This window comes from Myxine glutinosa, chromosome 11, assembly GCF_964187855.1.
Source record: "Myxine glutinosa chromosome 11, kmMyxGlut1.1, whole genome shotgun sequence".
Lineage (NCBI taxonomy): Eukaryota > Metazoa > Chordata > Myxini > Myxiniformes > Myxinidae > Myxine > Myxine glutinosa.
Window position 1 is genome coordinate 83160799 of NC_136271.1, and position 19165 is coordinate 83179963.

Genomic DNA, 19165 nt, shown 5'->3' on the forward strand with positions numbered 1-19165 from the left:
GGGGGAGGCGGAATGAGGGATAAATTTCACATGGTCATGGTTGATATCCCATCCATCATATTCAATGTGGGAACGGCAGCACAACAATAAAAAAACATGACGGTTTTACAGCAACATTGCCGCATTAAGTGCACAAATTTACACAGTTCCGATCGTACTTACTTAGGCAAACTACTTGTTTGGATTTTAGTGATCTTCGGTTTTCAGATCAATGGCCTTGCCCTTTTCGTTGCCATCAATTTTGGTTGTTTTGCTGACTTGAGTGTCAACCAATGAAAATATGTGATTGCAATCAATGCAACTGCACACAGCCAATAGCAGTGGACGTAACACTCTTGGATAGGAATCCGTTATCACAACAAGCATGATGAATCCAGTGACGGAATCAAACTGTTACACAGTTGGCATTAAAAAAAATGTTTTTTTTAAATGTCACACACATATGTAGCGTTTTTTGATATGTTAAACAGGTTTAAAAAACACCACCTACTAATCTACCATATAAAACACAATTTCAGTTTGTGTGTTTGTACAGATGTCTGTTCCCCTTCATAGGGGTAGGTTTTAAAGGTCAATCTTTTAACATGAATGTGTGTTCACTACGGTCTATTTTTGAGGACAAGCTCAAAAAATCTTTTCGATAAAAGAGTAATGAATTAAGTCTCTTCTATTGGAAATGTCGATGGTGGTTTGCAAACTGAGCCTCAAGGGTGGTGTACAGAAGCTTTTTTTTTTATAACAATATATACAAAGCGAAATTCACTGCACCATGCATGCAGAGTAAAACACGTGTTCATTTACATCCGGATTATGCCCAATAAATAAAGAAGATATATAAGCAAACCTGACACTAGGCTTCAGATTTTGGCACGCTTTCGAGGCTGCACCGTCGAATAAACTGTTTCAACCCATCATATTTGACAGGCTTTCACTAGTTTATAATAACATCCCTGAATATTATATTGTGCCTTTTCAAGAAATGATGTGTTGGTGATAGTTTTTTGGGGTGTTTCTTTGATTTTACAGAGTAGTTTGGGAGTTGTGCCACAGGGATATACAAGGAAATAAAAGGTTGCTTATATCACATATGTTTGCCATTTGAACTGCAGGTAGAGTTAGTTGTACAGGTAACTCCAATGCATGGATTTTGGCTAAGGCACTGGCACTGGATCTTTAAAATCCACTGACGGGATAACCGGCTTTACATCCAATTGTAAGAAGGGCATGCCCAAGATGCAGCACCTGTTTCTGACACTGAATGAGAATATGTATCTGGGCGGACATTGGGGTGGGGGGGTTCACTGGGTGCACGTGAACCCTACCTCCCCCTCCTCCCTTACCTTTTTTTTTACCTCCACCTTCTGGAATGGACAGAGGTTGTTTTCATCGCTTTCAGTTTGTTTGCGTGCAGGATATCTCAAAAAGTAATTGATGGATTTAGATTAAATCTGGTGGGCAGGTTGAGTGGGTGACATGGACGAATTGATTTGACTTTAGTGAAAACCCGAACCCCGATCCGGATACTAGAATTATTAATTTATTTTAAGTGATTCTTCACCATTGAGGGACAGGGAAACAACAATATATCGGACGATATTTCAAAAAGGTGTGGATGGATTCGGCCGAAACTTACTGGACAGGTTGGGTTTGTAACAAGGAAGAATTGATTCGATTTTGGTGAAGATCTGGATCAGGATCCAGATACGATGATTATTTACCATTGAGTGATAGGGTCAAAAACGATACATAGCATGTCATCTCAAAATGTTGTGGACGTTTTATAGCTAAACTTGGTGGTGTAAAACAACATCACTTACGCCAGTATTGTTGCTCTTTATCCTCTGTGTTCCACACGCTATCCTTATTTTTTTGTTCCTTCCCCAAATTCTCCATACATCTCTCTTGCCCCCAGTCCCTTGCTTTCTAAACTTCACTGCCCCCAGCGGGGTAATATTATCCCCCAATTATCCTGAGGATTACGGGGACAACGTGAACTGTGTGTGGCTGATCGTGGCTCCGCCAGACAAGCGTGTCCATCTCTTGCTACGTGATTTTGATGTGGAGCTCCAGTTCGACTTTCTGACGGTGAAGAGCGGTGAACGAGCAGACACTCCCGTGTTGGCGACTTTTACGGGTCCCCAAACAGCCGTGCACCTCGCTAGTCCTGGGAACGTCCTACGCCTCGAGTTCCAGTCGGACCAGTCTGTTCCGCGGCGAGGGTTCAACATCACTTACAGCAGTAAGGAAAACCAACCTTCGATCCTCAAACTTTTCCCTTCACATCATGATGAATGTGCATTCGTACTCATCCCTCAATTTAGTGATCAGCCATTTATTTTTCATGCAATAGCTAGTCTTGAAAGAGGAAGACGTGACTGCCTATACATGGGACTGATTTATTCACCTGTTAAATCCAAGTGTCACTGATCAGTTCTGTCATAATCATTCTCACTGAAGCATCCAATATGCATCTTTTTCCATGATTAACGCCTCATGGAAGAGCCCCCAGTTGACTAATTTCTTAAATACAAGTTTTTTTTTGCTGTTCTTTGTAGTTTAATGCCAACTTGCCTTTTGTTTATTGCTTCTACAAATATCCCAAAGCAAATGAACCGATCGATTCATGCGATTGTGAATCTGTCCATGTCGATAACTATTTGTGTCCCACATGATGTTACACATACACACAGCACATTACATCTTGGGTTAAAAAATGTAGATTAATAACTTCAAGCCCCTTTGCTGCAATGATCGATTTGATGTAAACTGTAAAGGAATATTGTGCTGATTTTATTCGCAATTTTTTGCAAAGCTGATGCGGTGTAATCTCACTGTGACCATTTTCGTGATAACTTCATTTGTCATCAAAATCTTTTTTACGAATATTGTAAATCTCAGCCATTTGTCCCAACTCAGCCCCTCCTGTAGCTTATGCTCTTACAGCAACTCATACCTCATTACCTTTCCCAAATCTTGCTCCATTGCTTACCTCTGCACCTTTGTCCCAACTTTTCCTCTTGGAGTGCAACTGCTTCTGCATATCTGTCCAATCACATTCATTCTTCCATTTCCTTAAGATGGTGACACGTTCCACGCAACCGTCTATTGATCATCCCAACATATTGTTCGGTCTTTGCACAGTGTTTGATCGCATGAGCTCCTCTTTCCTGTGTCCATGTCCTCCCATGTGCTTACATTTCTGCCGCACCAAACTCAAACCATCAGCAGTTTGCTTGCAGAACTCTCTATTCATTGGTTCTGTTTGACAAAAGATCCTAACAGCTTTCCCTGTCACCTCTATAATAAGATTATATGAGATTTGGAATTTCAGAATGGTAATTTTCTTGGGAAACCATCTCAAAGGCATTATTAAATCCTCCCACGTTCTCACTCTATCATATCCCTCTTCCTTCATGTCTTAAAATCAATATGAAAAAACAACTAGTGTAGCACTGAACATCACAGGAAAAGAGCATTTTTCATAGTTTTGTTTAATGGGATTGGCATTAGGATTTTAACCTTTGCCCATCTTCCACTATGTTATCTCTGAGCAGGATGTTTGGACTCCCAAGCAGAGGCGACATGTGTAATTATGTCATGTCCCATTTTCTGTTGTGTTTCCACATCCAATAACCAGCTTGGTATTGGAAACGAGCCTATTGTGACAAAACCACAGCTCTGTACCCATTGTGTCCAGATTATAATAAGAGAAAATGGATGACAGATGTAAGCTCTAGCTGAGACGCCTGCCACGCAGGTATATTTGCAGAAGAAATTGGGTACACATGAGGACCCTTGGTACCATATTTGCCGCCCTTCCCAAAACATCATGTTTCGGTGAATAAAGGCCATTTTATGAAAAAATGTTTGAAAATTTTGAAAAAAAATGTTTGCAACTTTTGGGGGAAAAATTTTTTGAAAAAAAAATTTGGAAACTTTTCAATTTTTTTTTTTTTTTTGGAAAACATTTTTTGAAAAAAAAGTTATGAAATGAAATTTTGTTTTTTACCACCGTGGGCAAAAGAAGGGGCTCACTAATTGATGCATATCACATTATATAGATACCGATGTGTAGGACAATGAGGAGGAATGGTACTATGTGGATGTTTGCCAATTTATTTGTTCCGTTTGTCGGTCCCGATGGATGCATGCCACCTCGTGTCACCCACTGTTAACGTATGCACAGAGCAGCCATAAGAACATGGTGGACCATGCCTGGCAGACAATGTTTTGTGTTCTCAGACCACCAGTTAATACCCGTCCCAATGGGGGGATGTATGAGACTTGGACAAAGTCTGCAGCCTTGTAGTGACAATTTGAGCCGGACGAATCGATGCACACTCTCGTTATGTTTACTTCATTGCTCCGCTCGCCACCCTGAATCCTTCCCGCAGCCTTTGGTCGTGATGAGTGCTACGACCCCGGACGTCCCCTCAATGGAAAGCGTTTTGGGGAGACATTCCGCCTGGGAAGCATTGTGTCCTTTGCCTGTGAGGAAGGCTTTGCAAAAACACAGGGCTTTGATGCCATCACCTGCGTCTTGCAGGCTGGGAATGTCGTTTGGAATGGACAGGTCCCAAAATGCGAAGGTACCCACCAATGATTCACACAATAAATTCCATGCTCCTTTTTTATTTATCTATCTCGGTTGTTATTTTGTTGAGAAATTGCATTTTTCATTTTTCTATACATATTATAACATCGCTTAACTAATCCCATTTGCAAAACTATTGGTTTTAATTATGAGAGAGTAGTAAAATTTATATTCCAGGAGGAGGACTGTCACATAAAAAGCTCCACGTCGGTGAAGCATTCTTAATCACACCTTTCAATCATATTACGAGCTCTCTTTAAGAGAGCATTTTTGTGCCAAATTAATTCATTTTCCAATTGAGTGTTCACCGTGTTTAATTGGTCATTCATAATATGATGTAAATTGTTTCTGTTCATAGCTCCTTGTGGTGGCCACCTCACTGCCCCTGCTGGCAATGTGCTCTCACCTGGATGGCCTGGATTTTACAAAAATTCCCTTACCTGTGAATGGGTCATTGAAGGAGAGCCGGGTCACGCCATCAAGATGACGTTCCACAGGTTTATTGTGTCTTTCTCCACTGGGTTCCTGTGTCTGTCTTCATGTTTGGAATTGTATTTTGCATTGTCTCTCCATGAAATAGCACGAATGAAAAGTTTCTTTTTTCGTGTTTTTTTTAGTATACAAGATCGAGGCTCGTGTAAGACCTAACATTCATAATAATAAATAAATAAAAAAGAAACCGACACACAGAACATACAATAAAGGGAGCGGGAGACAAGACGGAGAGAGAGAGTGAAGCACACAAGTACAACAGCGGAGAGCAGGGACATCACCAGGGAACAGGGACAAAGGAAGCTAATGCTGATTTAATACACAATTCTTCACAAAGCTGAAGCGATGTTAAGGTCATATTCATAGGCAGATCCAGGGGGTGCAAGGGGTGTGCCCCCTCTCCCCACCTTCGGATTTTTGTTGATAAATTATATGCTATGATGTTTGATGCAGTTCAGTTCCAGATAAAGAGTGGTGCACACCATTCAAATTTCTCTTCATGTGTGAGCCAATTAAGCGTGTGTTTGCATGATACAATCATGATAAGAAGTGTCGAGGTAATTTTTTAATAGCGCATTAAATGTGTGTTCCCCAATTGGCCCGTTACTAGATTTTGTCACGGGTTGTGAACACAGTGCTGTCATTCTTGTTTTAACGAAGGAACGGCTGGGCAAGTCGGCTCACCAGTTCGCCATTTTGGCCCATTAGGCATCGCGAATCTGCTGAACTGTTGGGCCAGGGAAGAATGCAAAGAACTGCAGAAACTTCCAAGAATGCAGGAAATGCCGTTTCCGGCAATCAATTTTTCAAAAAGTTTCTGTGGGAGGCACTCACCCCACCCCCGTTTGGTGCACGCCACTCCCCGCCGCCCCCCCCCCCCCACCCCCTTCTTGATCCTCTCCCTCCCGTCTTGAAATTCATGGATCCGCCCCTTTCATTGGTAATCTCACTACAGCCATTGTCGAGATAACTTAATTTTTAGTCAACATCTATTATACGAGCAATGCAAGTCTCAGCCATTTGTCCCAACTCAGCCTCTCCTGTAGTGTATGCTCCTCCAGAAACCCATACCTTTTTACCTTTGCCAAATATTGGTCCACTGCTAACTTCCTCTCCTTTGTCCCCCTTTTTATCTTTAATGTGCAACTCGTGTTTATTCTTCCATTTCCTGAAGATGTTGACACTCACCACCAATTCAGCTTGTTCTCAACATCCCGCCCCCCTCCCAACTTCCATCACGACTGGCTCTATGTTGTGTTCACCCCAACTTAGTCCCCCACCAAATAAAACCCCACCCACCTTCTTCCTTTCCAAGCATCTGTAATACGAACTGTTATCTTCTTTAATGGCTCCAAACCCTTTCTGCCTCATTGTGGGGTCGGCTGGAGAAGGTTGTTGTCCAAGTCCTTCACGAGCTGGCCTGGCAGGATTGTTATTTAATTATTTTTTATTTCGTGAAGACCTTTGCTCCAGTGTAAACTTCATCGCTTCTTCACCTAAATGGTTCTACTGTTGCGCTTTACTGATCCCTTGCTGCCATTTTATTGACTGTCAATTACTTGCTATAAGGATTTAGGGGAATTGCATTTTTTTTCTTATGAATAGCATTATTTGTTCTCGTTATAATATTTTAAAATCTTACTTGTTCTCAATTTCATCAGGATGTTGTTATTTCATTCACTGAGCTCAGTTTTCTACTACTAATATTCTTACCACTAATAATACTACTACTCCTACATTAATGGCTTCAAATAGTATCACCTTTTGTGTTGAGAACGTTTTTGGCCCAAGTCTTCCACGAACCAGGCTTGACATTCGACTTAAGGTGATTTGGACAATAATTTGTAATTTGTTGAGGGTGCTGGCGAAAACTTACCTACTCTTTATGAAAACACCAGAGGATCTTTATCTGCCAATAACTATCAGTAGTGACAGGCGAGTCCTCCCACTTAATGTCCTTCTGACAGATGGTGCACACATTGATGCCATGCATACGAAACACCACAGTGACAGTTTATAGCTGGGCCGAGATTCAATTCCAGACTGGTTTGAATGAAAGGTTAATTTCAGGAGATTATAGATCGCTCTATCTATAGAGCTACAGTTACACCACTCCTAAATATCATGCAGGTTCCGTACTGAAGTCAACTACGATGTCCTGGAAGTCCGAGATGGTCGCTCTGCTGCCGCACCTCTCCTTGGCTCGTACCACGGCACACAAGTACCGCGCTTTGTGGTCTCCAGTGGAAATGCGTTGTATTTGCACTTTTCCTCTGACAACAGTCGCTCTAGCCTCGGCTTTCATCTGCTCCATGAAAGTGAGTTTTAAAACGGATTCATGACAATATGAAAATAATGTTTGTTAATCTTGCTTACATCATAGTTACACAATTTCCACGGTGACTATCTCGCTCAAAACAGAACATCAGTGTATCCCACATGTGGAATAGACAGCCTGATGTCGTCCAATCAGCTGGTGTCACTACTGACAGGTATAAATTTATCAAGGGCAGTGGCAGACCCCATGGTCTTTCACTGCCAACTATGCGACCTGCACCGAGAAAAAGATCAATGAATAGGGAGTCTAAAACCTCTCATGAGAATCGCATTGTCTAATCACATGTTTCATACATGCATCAGTTATGACTAACTATTACTTTGTGAGTTTGGTAGTTTTTCCTGCCATCAAGGGTACTCGCAATTTGATGGAATTTAAAATACTAGGGCATGCCCGTACTATATATAAGCTAGGACGTGCCCGTACGTGGGTGCCCGTTCCTTGCCAAAAAAAAAAAAAAAAAAAAATTTCTGTAGGGGTGTGTGTGTGTAAACATCCTAGGGCGTGCCCGTACGTGGGTGCAAAAAAACATGCGTGCAAACAACAACAACAAAAAAAAACTTTGAAACCACGTGGCAGTAACGACCACAGAACCCCCCCCCCCCTCTATTTACATGAATGGTTTGGTCCATTCGCAACGACCACAGAACCCCCCCCCTCTATTTACATGCAATGGTTTGGTCCAAAGCGAACGGCTTGCAGTGTTTGGTAAAGAAATCGCCATAGCTCGGTAACTACTTCTCCGATTAATATGAAACCTTGAAAAGGCACATCCTCGGGTCCCCAGCAATATACCTGGCAAGTTTAAAGTATATCGGACCGGTAGTTGTCGAGAAACAGCGGTCACAGACAAACATACACACATACACACATACACACAGAGATTAATGGAATTATAGATAGATATATCTTACTATAATTCACCAAATGTCCGTCCGTCATTCCATTCGAAGGTACCGCAAAAACGGCTAAACCAATTGCAAAGATATTTTGGGTGGGTATTCCTGGGACCCCCTGGAGTAAAATAGGCCATATTGTTTATCCAATTTTTCCAAGTTTTCCAATTTTCCAGTTTTTCCAAATACGATGGAATAATATTTACCGATATGAACTGTGATGTGGCTTTTGTTGAAATTCTATGTACCAGGAGAGAGTAGATCGACGCCTGACGAACTCTTCCTATATAAACGTGCGGCTCCGAAGTAACACGGCAGCGTGTGCAAAGCGACTGAGAAACAGGTGTAGCGGCCGCTTCCGTGTTACAGATTCGGCGCGCACTCTTCACACATAAACGTGCGACTGAGAAAGACGTGCAGCGGCCGCTTCCGTTTTACAGAATTCAATCTTTTTTCAAAATGGGCGCCATGTACTGTTTAGATTTTGATGATTTGCATCTGATATGATTCAACGGATGTTTATAGAAATCGTTTAAAATAAAAAAGCCTTCAATTTCCGATATTTTGCCTTTTCATTTGAGCCTCCCAATTGAAGCCCCGCCCATAGGGCGGGTACCGTTGCTGGTTTATACAATGATTGATTACCAAGATTGAAGCTTCTTTATTAATTTGAAGAGGCTTCTTTCGAGTTCATAGTTTAAAATGGTTCTTCTGGTGCCCTGTCAGCAAAGGGTGTTGCGTTGTGGAACATGCCTTTTTAAAATGTGTTTTGTTTAAAGCGTCCACTGTATTTTTTCCTTGAATTTGCTTGTAAACTATAATTAGTCCTTGATATATTTTGGAAAGAGTTTGCCTCTTACATGGTGCCCTATCCAAATTCGAATATTCCTTAGTTGCTCATGTTCAAGGATGACAATCCATACTCACCAAGATCATTCCTGGTGTACAACCGCATCGTGAAAGTTGAGGAATGTTAAACTTCCAACTGCTACATGAGATCTGTTCAAAAAATAAAAATAATTAAAACAAATAAACAAAAACATTGACTCTTATTCCAGCCCATGGTGTTCTCATGCAGGCATTCCCGTGGATCCCCGCTCCTGCTTAGACCCTGGAATCCCCATGAATGGGCAGCGACATGGTCGAGACTTTTTCATCGGTGCATCAGTGTCATTTGGATGTCGCCAGGGTTATGTGCTGAGCCACGATAATCCCATTCACTGTGATAACAACCGTCGGTGGAGCCATACTCTTCCCAAGTGTGATGGTAGGACCTTCGCAATAGAGTTAAACCTTTTTCTCGTGTGTGTGTGTGTGTGTGTGTATTTGTGTGCGTGTGTTTTCCTATTTATATATATACGTATATATCATATTTATTTATTAGAAAAAAATTTGTCTCTCTTTCTCTCTCTCTCTCTCACTCTCACTCTCACTCTCACTCTCACTCTCACTCACACACACACACACACCCTCTCTACCTCTGTATCTCTATCTTTCTCTTTCTCATCTCTCCTTTTGATGAGAAATAAAGAAAACATTTCAAAGTACCAGAAAATGGCTTGCAACAATGCATTTGATATGAAACACAAATGTACGGCAAGTAGTGATTTCTCAAGGGGCACAATGGGCATTTCTTTATTAGAAAGTGTGATAGTGTTTCGGCATAGCTTAGTGTTGCACACCCTCGCTTCATAAGAAACAGCTTATTTTCTCTAACTGCCGCTTATTCTATCCTACTCACCTCTCCACCTTGGGAGTTGTTGCCTTGGCAGATGATTCCTCACTAGCAATATCCTGAAGTGGTGCATGCTCTTTGGCTGTGCTTTGATATTGCTGCTAGCCCCAGAGAGGCAATAATGGCAAAATGAGGGACTTGAGCATGACTCACCTCTCACACCGGTCATCGTCGTCAATTTGAAAAGACTTCTTTCGAGTTTACAGCAATGAAAGGATTTCCTTTCTTTATTTGCTCCTCCATGAGATTTGACTTTGTTTCAAAAGTTTGTAATGCACAAAATTTGGGATAAAGAAAATATCACAAGAGACACAGGTGGCCCAAAGTCTCCTTTGTTGTCCCCCGTCGCACCGCGGAGCGAAAGGGGGACTATGGTTTTCCCCTCCGTCCGTGTGTGCGTGCGTGCGTGCGTCCGTCCATGCGTGCGTGCGTGCATGCGTAAACGAAGGACCGAATTCTAATTTGGTGTGTGGGTGCAACCCACGTCAACATCCAAGATGGCTGCCGCCATGTATCTCTGACGCCATGTATGTCTGAACCTTGTGAGCGGAATATCTTGAAAAATAAGCGAAGTACCAACTTCTAATCTGGTGTGTGTGTGTACCTAGGCATAAGGAAGAATGCTATTGAAAATTGGGTCGCCACGTCAAAATCCAAGATGGCCGTCACCATATATATGTCTGAACCTTGTGAGCGAAATATCTTGAAAAATAAACGAACTACTAACTTCTAATCTGGTGTGTGGGTGTATCTATGCATAAGGGAGAACGCTATTGAAAATTAGGTCGCCACGTCAAAATCCAAGATGGCCGCCTTGCGTCTTCCACTTTGTGAACTCACATCACTTCACCGGCGGGGGACCGAGGCGTAACGTTTGTTCTCAAAGAAAGTGTGCTGGCCCAACATCCGTCAAATCTGCTATGTCACTTTCTTGACTGAACCAAGGAATTGTTGTTGTTTTGTTTGCATTGTGTTTGAATGTGCATCTATGCCATGAAAGTTTGTTTTTTAAATTGTGTCGGTGCAACTTTTGAAAGTGTGACGATGGAGCATGGCTAAACGTGGAAGTGGAAAAGAGAGAGAAACCTATTCCCTTTAACCTGTTTTATTGCCTCGCTTATGCATTAAAATTCTTGCTTGAAGGTGGTAACCCTCTGATTTGACGATCTTTCTCAATTACATCGACTTCTTTACTTATATGAGGTTTCTTCACATTTGACCTGGACATTTGTTTGCATCTTAGCTAGGATGTACGTGAGGCGTATTCCAAAGGTTCTGTCACCCCACTCACATATAATACCATTGCTAAGTTCTTTTTTAAAATCAATATCCCCTTATTCTACATGATCTGAGCTTCCTTTTCGATGCAAGTCGGTCCAGCGATGTTACCAATGTTTTACCCCCGCACAGAAGCCTTCCTTTTGAGGTGTCCTCACCACGGTGGACACGGCTGTCTAACCTCTTCAGCAGATGTAAAATGTTTTCCCTGAAGCTTGCTGGATTTTTGACATTTTATTTCTAATATTCTGATTCTAATTTCTAATTCGAATTGATTGGTCGACTCCATGAGTGTTATTATTTTGCTTTAGCCTATGAGACATACCAGTAAATAGAGATAATATACAAATCATCTTGTGTTCAGCTTGACCTTTTCCTTAAACAGGTGCGAGCAGAGTGACAGACCTTTTCGGACGATTATTATTTTATAAATAAGATGCTTTACTTTTCATTGCATTCTCAATGACCATTTGATACACAGCTTTGGACACTTTTATTGAGTTAAAATGAGGTCTTTGACTCGCTTAGTGTTTGCGTTGTTGATCAATCTTGTCCCACGAGTTTCATTCTGCACATGGTCTTGTAGCAAGGTGACTGGTCTTTAAGCATGAGTTTCATCTGTACATGGTCTTGTAGCAGGATGACTAGTCTTTAAACCAGAGTTTCATTCTGCACATGGTCATGTAGCAGGATGACTAGTCTTTAAGCATGAGTTTCATTCTGTACATGGTCTTGTAGCAGGATGACTAGTCTTTAAACCAGAGTTTCATTCTGCACATGGTCATGTAGCAGGATGACTAGTCTTTAAGCATGAGTTTCATTCTGTACATGGTCTTGTAGCAGGATGACTAGTCTTTAAACCAGAGTTTCATTCTGCACATGGTCATGTAGCAGGATGACTGGTCTTTAAACCGGAGTTTCATTCTGCACATGGTCTTGTAGCAGGATGACTGGGCTTTAAACCGGAGTTTCATTCTGCACATGGTCTTGTAGCAGGATGACTGGGCTTTAAACCGGAGTTTCATTCTGCACATGGTCTTGTAGCAAGGTGACTGGTCTTTAAGCATGAGTTTCATTCTGTACATGGTCTTGTAGCAGGATGACTAGTCTTTAAACCAGAGTTTCATTCTGCACATGGTCTTGTAGCAGGATGACTGGTCTTTAAACCCGAGTTTCATTCTGCACATGGTCTTGTAGCAGGATGACTGGTCTTTAAACCCGAGTTTCATTCTGCACATGGTCTTGTAGCAGGATGACTAGTCTTTAAACCGGAGTTTCATTCTGTACATGGTCTTGTAGCAGGATGACTAGTCTTTAAACCCGAGTTTCATTCTGCACATGGTCTTGTAGCAGGATGACTGGTCTTTAAACCCGAGTTTCATTCTGCACATGGTCTTGTAGCAGGATGACTGGTCTTTAAACCCGAGTTTCATTCTGCACATGGTCTTGTAGCAGGATGACTACTCTTTAAACCCGAGTTTCATTCTGTACATGATCTTGTAGCAAGGTGACTGGTCTTTAAACCCGAGTTTCATTCTGCACATGGTCTTGTAGCAGGATGACTGGTCTTTAAACCCGAGTTTCATTCTGTACATGGTCTTGTAGCAGGATGACTGGTCTTTAAACCCGAGTTTCATTCTGCACATGGTCTTGTAGCAGGATGACTAGTCTTTAAACCGGAGTTTCATTCTGTACATGGTCTTGTAGCAGGATGACTAGTCTTTAAACCAGAGTTTCATTCTGCACATGGTCATGTAGCAGGATGACTGGTCTTTAAACCGGAGTTTCATTCTGCACATGGTCTTGTAGCAGGATGACTAGTCTTTAAACCAGATTTTCATTCTGCACATGGTCTTATAGCAGGATGACTGGTCTTTAAACCCGAGTTTCATTCTGCACATGGTCTTGTAGCAGGATGACTGGTCTTTAAACCCGAGTTTCATTCTGCACATGGTCTTGTAGCAGGATGACTAGTCTTTAAACCAGAGTTTCATTCTGTACATGGTCTTGTAGCAGGATGACTAGTCTTTAAACCGGAGTTTCATTCTGTACATGGTCTTGTAGCAGGATGACTAGTCTTTAAACCGGAGTTTCATTCTGTACATGGTCTTGTAGCAGGATGACGAGTCTTTAAACCGGAGTTTCATTCTGTACATGGTCTTGTAGCAGGATGACTAGTCTTTAAACCAGAGTTTCATTCTGCACATGGTCTTGTAGCAGGATGACTAGTCTTTAAACCCGAGTTTCATTCTGTACATGGTCTTGTAGCAGGATGACTAGTCTTTAAACCCGAGTTTCATTCTGCACATGGTCTTGTAGCAGGATGACTGGTCTTTAAACCCGAGTTTCATTCTGTACATGGTCTTGTAGCAGGATGACTGGTCTTTAAACCCGAGTTTCATTCTGCACATGGTCTTGTAGCAAGGTGACTGGTCTTTAAGCACGAGTTTCATTCTGTACATGGTCTTGGAGCAGGATGACTGGTCTAAAAACCCGGAGTTTCATTCTGCACATGGTCTTGTAGCATGGTGACTGGTCTTTAAGCACGAGTTTCATTCTGTACATGGTCTTGTAGCAAGGTGACTGGTCTTTAAGCATGAGTTTCATTCTGTACATGGTCTTGGATCAGGATGACTCGTCTTTAAACCCGAGTTTCATTCTGCACATGGTCTTGTAGCAAGGTGACTGGTCTTTAAGCATGAGTTTCGTTCTGTACATGGTCTTGCAGCAAGGTGACTGGTCTTTAAGCATGTGTTTCGTTCTGTACATGGTCTTGGATCAGGATGACTAGTCTTTAAACCCGAGTTTCATTCTGCACATGGTCTTGTAGCAGGATGACTGGTCTTTAAACCCGAGTTTCATTCTGCACATGGTCTTGTAGCAGGATGACTGGTCTTTAAACCCGAGTTTCATTCTGCACATGGTCTTGTAGCAGGATGACTAGTCTTTAAACCCGAGTTTCATTCTGTACATGATCTTGTAGCAAGGTGACTGGTCTTTAAACCCGAGTTTCATTCTGCACATGGTCTTGTAGCAGGATGACTGGTCTTTAAACCCGAGTTTCATTCTGTACATGGTCTTGTAGCAGGATGACTGGTCTTTAAACCCGAGTTTCATTCTGCACATGGTCTTGTAGCAGGATGACTAGTCTTTAAACCGGAGTTTCATTCTGTACATGGTCTTGTAGCAGGATGACTAGTCTTTAAACCAGAGTTTCATTCTGCACATGGTCATGTAGCAGGATGACTGGTCTTTAAACCGGAGTTTCATTCTGCACATGGTCTTGTAGCAGGATGACTAGTCTTTAAACCAGATTTTCATTCTGCACATGGTCTTATAGCAGGATGACTGGTCTTTAAACCCGAGTTTCATTCTGCACATGGTCTTGTAGCAGGATGACTGGTCTTTAAACCCGAGTTTCATTCTGCACATGGTCTTGTAGCAGGATGACTAGTCTTTAAACCAGAGTTTCATTCTGTACATGGTCTTGTAGCAGGATGACTAGTCTTTAAACCGGAGTTTCATTCTGTACATGGTCTTGTAGCAGGATGACTAGTCTTTAAACCGGAGTTTCATTCTGTACATGGTCTTGTAGCAGGATGACGAGTCTTTAAACCGGAGTTTCATTCTGTACATGGTCTTGTAGCAGGATGACTAGTCTTTAAACCAGAGTTTCATTCTGCACATGGTCTTGTAGCAGGATGACTAGTCTTTAAACCCGAGTTTCATTCTGTACATGGTCTTGTAGCAGGATGACTAGTCTTTAAACCCGAGTTTCATTCTGCACATGGTCTTGTAGCAGGATGACTGGTCTTTAAACCCGAGTTTCATTCTGTACATGGTCTTGTAGCAGGATGACTGGTCTTTAAACCCGAGTTTCATTCTGCACATGGTCTTGTAGCAAGGTGACTGGTCTTTAAGCACGAGTTTCATTCTGTACATGGTCTTGGAGCAGGATGACTGGTCTAAAAACCCGGAGTTTCATTCTGCACATGGTCTTGTAGCATGGTGACTGGTCTTTAAGCACGAGTTTCATTCTGTACATGGTCTTGTAGCAAGGTGACTGGTCTTTAAGCATGAGTTTCATTCTGTACATGGTCTTGGATCAGGATGACTCGTCTTTAAACCCGAGTTTCATTCTGCACATGGTCTTGTAGCAAGGTGACTGGTCTTTAAGCATGAGTTTCGTTCTGTACATGGTCTTGCAGCAAGGTGACTGGTCTTTAAGCATGTGTTTCGTTCTGTACATGGTCTTGGATCAGGATGACTGGTCTTTAAGCATGAGTTTCATTCTGCACATAGTCTTCTAGCATGATGACTCGTCTTTAAACCCGAGTTTCATTCTGCACATGGTCTTGTAGCAAGGTGACTGGTCTTTAAGCATGAGTTTCATTCTGTACATGGTCTTGGAGCAGGATGACTGGTCTTTAAGCATGAGTTTCATTCTGCACATGGTCTTCTAGCAGGATGACTGGTCTTTAAACCCGAGTTTCATTCTGCACATGGTCTTGTAGCAAGGTGACTGGTCTTTAAGCATGAGTTTCGTTCTGTACATGGTCTTGCAGCAAGGTGACTGGTCTTTAAGCATGAGTTTCGTTCTGTACATGGTCTTGTAGCAGGATGACTGGTCTTTCAGCACGAGTTTGATTCTGTACCTGGACTTGTAGCAGGATGACTGGTCTTTAAACCCAAGTTTCATTCTGTACATGGTCTTGGAGCAGGATGACTGGTCTTTAAGCATGAGTTTCATTCTGCACATGGTCTTCTAGCATGATGACTGGTCTTTAAACCCGAGTTTCATTCTGCACATTGTCTTGTAGCAGGATGACTGGTCTTTAAACTGGAGTTTCATTCTGCACATTGTCTTGTAGCAAGGTGACTGGTCTTTTAGCATGAGTTTCATTCTGTACATGGTCTTGGATCAGGATAATTGGTCTTTAAGCATGAGTTTAATTCTGCACATGGTCTTGTAGCAAAGTGACTGGTCTTTCAGCACGAGCTTCATTCTGTACATGGTCTTGTAGCAGGATGACTGGTCTTCCAGCACGAGTTTGATTCTGTACATGGACTTGTAGCAGGATGACTGGTCTTTAAACCCAAGTTTCATTCTGTACATGGTCTTGGAGCAGGATGACTGGTCTTTAAGCATGAGTTTCATTCTGCACATGGTCTTCTAGCATGATGACTGGTCTTTAAACCCGAGTTTCATTCTGTACATGGTCTTGGAGCAGGATGACTGGTCTTTAAGCATGAGTTTCATTCTGCACATGGTCTTCTAGCATGATGACTGGTCTTTAAACCCGAGTTTCATTCTGCACATTGTCTTGTAGCAGGATGACTGGTCTTTAAACCGGAGTTTCATTCTGCACATTGTCTTGTAGCAAGGTGACTGGTCTTTTAGCATGAGTTTCATTCTGTACATGGTCTTGTAGCAGGATGACTGGTCTTTAAACCCGAGTTTCATTCTGCACATTGTCTTGTAGCAGGATGACTGGTCTTTAAACCGGAGTTTCATTCTGCACATGGTCATGTAGCGGATGACTGGTCTTTAAACCCGAGTTTCATTCTGTACATGGTCTTGGATCAGGATGACTGGTCTTTAAGCATGAGTTTCATTCTGCACATGGTCTTCTAGCATGATGACTGGTCTTTAAACCCGAGTTTCATTCTGCACATTGTCTTGTAGCAGGATGACTGGTCTTTAAACCGGAGTTTCATTCTGCACATTGTCTTGTAGCAAGGTGACTGGTCTTTTAGCATGAGTTTCATTCTGTACATGGTCTTGTAGCAGGATGACTGGTCTTTAAACCCGAGTTTCATTCTGCACATTGTCTTGTAGCAGGATGACTGGTCTTTAAACCGGAGTTTCATTCTGCACATGGTCATGTAGCGGATGACTGGTCTTTAAACCCGAGTTTCATTCTGTACATGGTCTTGGATCAGGATGACTGGTCTTTAAGCATGAGTTTCATTCTGCACATGGTCTTCTGGCATGATGACTGGTCTTTAAGCACGAGTTTCATTCTGTACATGGTCTTGGATCAGGATGACTGGTCTTTAAGCATGAGTTTCATTCTGCACATGGTCTTCTGGCAGGATGACTGGTCTTTAAACCCACGTTTCACATTGCAAATGGCCTTGTAGCAAGGTGACTGGTCTTTAAGCACGAGTTTCATTCTGTACATAGTTTTGCAGCAGGATGACTGGTCTTTAAATCAGAGTTTCATTCTGCATATGGTCTTGTAGCAAGGTGACTGGTCTTTAAATCAGAGTTTCATTCTGCATATGGTCTTGTAGCAAGGTGACTGGTCTTTAAGCACGAGTTTCATTCTGTACATGGTTTTGCAGCAGGATGACTGGTCTTTAAATCAGAGTTTCATTCTGCATATGGTCTTGTAGCAAGGTGACTGGTCTTTCAGCACGAGTTTCATTCTGTACATGGTCTTGCAGCAAGGTGACTGGTCTTTAAGCACGAGTTTCATTCTGCACATGGTCTTGTAGCAAGGTGACTGGTCTTTAAGCACGAGTTTCATTCTGTACATGGTCTTGCAGCAGGATGACTGGTCTTTAAATAAGAGTTTCATTCTGCACATGGTCTTGTAGCAAGGTGACTGGTCTTTCAGCACGAGTTTCATTCTGTACATGGTCTTGCAGCAAGGTGACTGGTCTTTAAGCACGAGTTTCATTCTGCACATGGTCTTGTAGCAAGGTGACTGGTCTTTAAGCACGAGTTTCATTCTGTACATGGTCTTGTAGCAAGGTGACTGGTCTTTAAGCATGAGTTTCATTCTGTACATGGTCTTGCAGCAGGATGACTGGTCTTTAAGCACGAGTTTCATTCTGCACATGGTCTTGTAGCAAGGTGACTGGTCTTTAAGCACGAGTTTTATTCTGTACATGGTCTTGCAGCAGGATGACTGGTCTTTAAGCACGAGTTTCATTCTGCACATGGTCTTGTAGCAAGGTGACTGGTCTTTAAGCACGAGTTTCATTCTGTACATGGTCTTGCAGCAGGATGACTGGTGTTTAAGCACGAGTTTCATTCTGTACATGGTCTTGCAGCAGGATGACTGGTCTTTAAGCACGAGTTTCATTCTGTACATGGTCTTGCAGCAGGATGACTGGTGTTTAAGCACGAGTTTCATTCTGTACATGGTCTTGTAGCAGGATGATTGGTCGTTCAGCACGAGTTTCATTCTGTACATGGTCTTGTAGCAGGATGATTGGTCGTTCAGCACGAGTTTCATTCTGTACACGCTCACATACATATTCAAATGGTTTGCACCAGTCATATACGGATGGCGTTTACAAGCAATAGTCACAATATTTCACAGGCAATCGTCTAAAAATGTCGCACGTTTACATTTTCCTTGACCAGAAATTTGATATTGACACTGGGAATATAAATTCCATCATAAAAATTTTCATCGACAGACATTACCCTGTATTTTATAAATGAATGCACAGGTCATATAGTCTCACTCATCCATATGGGCCTACAAACAGTCCCAATGTGTACGATGATGTCACATTTCAAATTTCATCGATTATATTTAATGCTGGAAAATATTCTCCAAGGGTTGGTCTGGGATAGCCAAGAGGTATGCGCACTCATCTCTGAGCTGTCTAGCCCTGGTTCGATTGTCAGCCCAGCTATGAAATTTTCACCCTGGCATTTTGCATGCCGAGTGATGCGTCATTGCGTATGCTGTCCAAAAAATGGATGTTACGTCGTGGACACTATCTGCCAACACTGGTTGTTGGTGAATTTTAAAGATCCCATTCTGTCTTTCACAAAGTGGAGGCTGGTTATCGCCAGCATCTTGAAAAAA

At 42.1% G+C, this 19165-nt stretch overlaps 1 protein-coding gene across 1 annotated transcript in view; it reads left to right on the forward strand.

Moving 5' to 3' along the window:
• Nucleotides 1-19165, forward strand: part of CSMD3 (CUB and Sushi multiple domains 3) — a 1283181-nt gene that overhangs the window by 764600 nt on the left and 499416 nt on the right. Inside the window, 5 exon segments of the mRNA XM_068130918.2 lie at nt 1913-2239; nt 4395-4589; nt 4953-5091; nt 7217-7404; nt 9399-9587. Of these exon segments, the coding sequence (XP_067987019.2) occupies nt 1913-2239; nt 4395-4589; nt 4953-5091; nt 7217-7404; nt 9399-9587 (1038 nt within the window).